Genomic DNA, 5182 nt, shown 5'->3' on the forward strand with positions numbered 1-5182 from the left:
TAAGGTCAAGCAAGTTAACCTAATTTCCACATATTAGGGTACTAACAAATAGACTATTTGTTAGGTTCATTAATTGTAGCTTAGTTGTTAGTTTCCTGGATTTTAGCTCAGCTGTTGACTTCCTGAAGAATAGCCTGAGAAAACTGCTGAAACAGAAAAACTAACCAACCTACAATTTAGCATATGCTGTCAGGAATGAATGTCACAACATTCAGTTTGACGTCCATACCATAGACCATATGCTAAGTCTGTTTTTCTTGAAAACAGACTGTACAAGATGCTGTACTGTACAGGACCACTCAGTCCATACTTCAGTATCAACTTACATTAATAAATGTCACAATATCCAATTTGACATTTACACAAAGAGCCTTATGCCATGGTCTGTTGTTCTCCTGAGGAACAGACTGAGATACATACTGAAATGTAGCAGAAAACCAATCTGCCTATTGTTCAGTATATGCTGTCAATGATGAATGTCATAACATCCAGTTTGAAATTCAGACAGTAGGCCTTATGCCAGGTCTGTTATTTCCTTGATAAATAGACTGAAAATAAATACTGAGTTATAACAGAACACCAACTGTTCTATTCCTCAGTATCTGCTGTCAGGGATGAATGTCATAACATCTAGTTTGACATTCAGTAAGTCCTGTATTAGCTAAACCTGCAGCATACTACTCAAGTATGTCATGACATCAGTCAAGACATCAGATTACAGCTAGATATTCTAACACACTATGCAGTCAAACAAACATCTCCACAACATGTCATGACATCAATCAAGACATTAGAATCCAGCTAGTGTTTTACCATAAAATGCAGCCAATCAAACATCTACAATATATATATATATATATATATATATATATATATATATATATAATATATATATATATATATATATATATATATATATATATATTATATATATATATATATATATATATATATATATATATATAATATATATATATATATATTATATATATATATATATATATATTATATATATATATATATATATATATATATATATATATATATATATATATATATATATATATATATATATATATATATATATATATATATATATATATATATATATATATATATAATATATATATATATATATATATATATATATATATATTATTTTTGTTTTTTATGTTACCATTTTCCAGAATAAGCAAAATGGAAAAACATAATATGGATAAACGAAATAACCTTTTATTAATGATAATGAAATTTGAAACAAAGCCCACATAGATTCACTTTCACCTTGGGCATAGTGATATTATTTTGAAAATAACAAAAAGAAAACATATTACTTCGACAAGTGAACAATAGAAGGAACATGAACAACAATCCAATTCTAGTACGTCGATCCATGCATCAAAAAGTCTGGCACTCCTTACTCTTCATCGTCTTCTAAGATCGCAACAACAATCTGATCTTTGGTATGAATAAAACCAACACTATGAAACACTTCTTGAATTTGCTTTAGATCTCTTCGGGTTGCACCAGGTTAAAAACCCAAACCAGCTCTGTTATTGTTTTCAGCAAGCTCAACAATCTGTCCCCACTTCACAGATTGACCATTCTCTACCATAGACTGGGCGTCTTTCAAGGATGACATGGATTTACCCTTCTTCTTAACAATAATATTGTCAACATAAAGAGATTGAAACGACGCTCCTTTATGAAAATAAAGAGAGATGACTCATTAACATGGCCTGCTCGCCACCCACGATCACTAATTTCCCATTCTTCACAAACTTCAACTTCTGGTGTAGAGTTAACGTAACTGCCCCAACCTCATGAATCCACGAACGTCCTAAGAGACAACTGTAGACGGGATGAATATCCATCACTTGAAAAGTGATCTAAAATAAGCACGGTCCTATCTTTATTGGGAGATCAACTTCCCCAATCATAGTTTTCTTTGAACCATCGAAGGCTTTTAGAACAACTCCACTAAATCTCATCGGAGCACCTTGGTAAGCAAGTTTAGACAGAGTAGACTTGGGCAAAACATTCAAAGAGGATCCAATATCCACCAACATATTGGATAGGGCATCTTCTTGACAATTCATAGAGATATGTAAGGCCAAATTGTGATTCCTCCCCTGCTCGGGCAGTTCTTCATCACTGAAGCTCAAATTGTTACATACAATAATATTAGCCACAATGCCATTTAATTGATCAATTATCATGTCATAGTCCATATAGGCTTTCTCAAGGACCTTCTGCAAAGCTTCTCGGTGTGCTTCCGAACTCATTAGTAGGGATAACACATATGTCTTGGACGAAGTATGCAACAACTGATCCACCATATTGAAATCACTCTTCTTAATCAATTTCAGTACTTCATCTTGATCAACATTCTGATTTGCAATACTAGATTGTCCGACTTGTACAAACATGAATCTCTCTTGACTTGATTTCTCTATCACTACATCTACAGTCCTCTTAGGAGCTGCAACAGTAAATACCCGACCACTTCGGGTCACACCACTTACATCAGCGATGTTCACAACAAACGAAAAAGCAAGAATAGGCACTTTCTTACCGTCTTTTTACCATAGTAGCATTATACTTGTAAGGCACAACTTTATCAGACTCGTAAGGAGTTGCACCCGCCAAATGAATAACCAATGGAGAAATAGCAGTCTTCTGGCCATCATACACAACAACAACCGGTTATGGGATATTAAAACAGGGAACTATGATGTTCACCTTATGCTCATCTTCATTTCTGTCCCTTTATACCTGAATAAGATTCTGATCCAATAGCTCTTGCAAGTCTCTTTTAACAATAACACATCCTGAGGGATCTTTGGAACAAACTTGGCAAGAAGCATGGTCATGCTCATAATAACTCAATTCACATAAAGTAGCATGCATTTCAACCAAGGATCTTCTGATTAAATTGATATCAAAAACTCGATACTTCCTAGGACATCCTTCGACCATATTTACAGTTGCATTTCCATGCTCGGGCAGTGGATTAACTTGTACATTGGGATTGGAATCTTCAAATGACAAGATACCAATTTGCATTAACCTTCTTACCTCAACTTTCAAGGTGAAACAATTCTCAATATCTTGCCCAGGTGTTCCTTGGTGAAATGCACAATGTTTTTCAGGTTTATACCACCACATAAGCTCTTTTGGAACAACTGGTGGAGTCCTCGTTTGCACCAAATTTTTCTGAATTAAAGTAGGAAACAACTCTGCATAAGTCATTGGAATTGGGTCAAACTGTACATGCCTTTGGGTATCATTCTGTTGATTCGCGCATTGTTGGGAACACGATTGATAACTCGGTTCTGCTTGAGCCACTGGAGCAACATTGATTATTGGGGTTACAGACACCATGTGCTGATGACATTGACTGTTCCTCGGAAGCCTTCTTCGTCTCTCTTGCGAGATAGAGTTTGCATCGTGTTCCTTCTTCTTAGTTAAACCATTCCCATAATTTCTGGAACCATCAGATGAACTACCTTCTTTCAACCGTCCTTCACGGATACCTTCTTCCTACCTTAAACCCATATTCACCATTTCAGTAAAGTCGCTAGGCGTACTTGGAACTATCCGATCGTAATAGAACATACTCAATGTATTCAAAAACAACTTTGCCTTTTATTTTTCCTCTAACAGAGGACTAACCTGTGCAGCAATCTCGCACCATCTCTGCGTGTACTCCTTGAAGGTCTCTTTGTCTTTGCGGGACATAGCACGAAGTTGATCCTTGTTCGGTGCCATGTCAACATTGTATTTGTACTGGAGGACAAAAGCCTCACCTAGGTCCTTGAATGTTCGGATTTGAGTATTGTCGAGCCCCATATACCATTTCAGAGCAACTCTAGTTAAATGGTCTTGAAAGTAGTGGATCAACAATTGATGATTGTCAGTCCGAGTCGATATCTTACGAGCATACATCACCAAATGACTAAAAGGAAAAGAGTTGCCTTTGTAATTTTTAAAATCTGGAACCTTGAACTTATGCAGAATCTTCACATTAGGGACCAAACACATATCACGAGCATTCTTCCCAAATAGATCTTTTCCTCTTAAAGATTGAATCTCTTTCTGCATAGCCTGAAATTGATCTTTGAACTCGTCTGTTCTCTCATAGACACCAACAGTCTCACCTTGGTCAGCGTGAAAAATAGGTTCTTCAACATACAGAACAACATGAACCACGAGAGGTGGTACAAACATCACAGGTTGAGTCACTAGAACTTCAGGTTGGCACCCCTCAGGCATAAAGTTGGGAGGCATGCCCCAAGGAAAACCAGAAGGCATGTGGTGTCGCGGAGCACTGATGGGAGCCGCAGAGACGGGCGTAGAGACAATCTCGGAAATCACGGTCCTCCAAAATGGAGTCGGAGGAGTAGGTGGAGGTTGATTTTGAGCATCCGCCAAAGCTTCCATAATAGCAGTAAACCTTTCATATCCATTCTCAAAGTTGTCACCTCTTCACGGAGCTCACGATTCTCTTGCTCTAGGAGGTCCATCTTTTAAAACTAATTAGCTCGAGTATTGTACCGGTGAGATAGCTTGTCTGAATGAGGATCAAGAAAGAAATAAGACCCTTGGTGGACTTGCTCAAATTAAGAACGAGATGCAATATGATGCATGATATGCAAATGCAAATGTTATATTGTTTATTTTCCAAGGAACTTTAAGACATAAGTTGCAAACATAAGAATAACACATTTCAATGAAAAAATATTATTTTATTAATAATAAAAAGGATTACAATTGGAAATACAATTTCAATGATCATAAGCGGAAATAAACTAGAACTATGGAATCATGTCCGATGATGACCCAACTCCAAGCTGACACCTCTTGTGAAGCCTTTTGATCTCTCTTTCGTAGCTGCTCTTCATAGCATCCTTCTCTATCACGAGCTGGTCTATAATGCCTTTCCAAACGCCAGAAGTAGGAAGATGAGTAGATGACAAACTGTTAGAGGAAAATAAATCCTCTTGGCCTCTAGATCTCTTCATAGCACGTTGCTCGAGTAATTCTATCAAGTCATCCTTTTCCTTTAGCTGCTTATGCAATTCTACTTTCTCAAGGTGTGAGGTGTGAAATTTGTTTTCCCAATCATCCCTCTCTTGCTTCATCCTATCCAAATCCTCTTGCAACTCCTCCATGCCTTTAA

The 5182-nt window shown here is 36.6% G+C and overlaps 1 protein-coding gene across 1 annotated transcript; it reads right to left on the reverse strand.

Annotated features, from left to right (window-relative positions):
- Positions 1-1531: 1531 nt before the first annotated feature.
- On the reverse strand, positions 1532-4443 carry LOC127137324 (uncharacterized). Its single transcript, XM_051063797.1, has 5 exons — positions 3676-4443; positions 2776-3543; positions 2576-2679; positions 1955-2520; positions 1532-1701 (listed from the first exon to the last, which is right to left on the reverse strand). Exons 1-5 carry the CDS (start codon positions 4441-4443, stop codon positions 1532-1534), a joined length of 2376 nt encoding a protein of 791 aa, XP_050919754.1.
- Between the last annotated feature and the right edge of the window lie 739 nt (positions 4444-5182).

The sequence above is a fragment of the Lathyrus oleraceus genome, chromosome 4, assembly GCF_024323335.1.
Source record: "Lathyrus oleraceus cultivar Zhongwan6 chromosome 4, CAAS_Psat_ZW6_1.0, whole genome shotgun sequence".
In the NCBI taxonomy this organism is placed as follows: domain Eukaryota; kingdom Viridiplantae; phylum Streptophyta; class Magnoliopsida; order Fabales; family Fabaceae; genus Lathyrus; species Lathyrus oleraceus.

Bases quoted from the DNA above. Each gene is read 5' to 3' on its own strand.
- LOC127137324 (XM_051063797.1), bottom strand. From the start codon at position 4,443: ATGGAAGCTTTGGCGGATGCTCAAAATCAACCTCCACCTACTCCTCCG. The intron at 3,544-3,675 runs GTTAGTCCTCTG...GGTTTAAGGTAG, and splicing joins GGTGCGAGATTGCTGCACAG to GAAGAAGGTATCCGTGAAGG. The intron at 1,702-1,954 runs GTTCAAAGAAAA...ATTTTCATAAAG, and splicing joins TGTTCTAAAAGCCTTCGATG to GAGCGTCGTTTCAATCTCTT.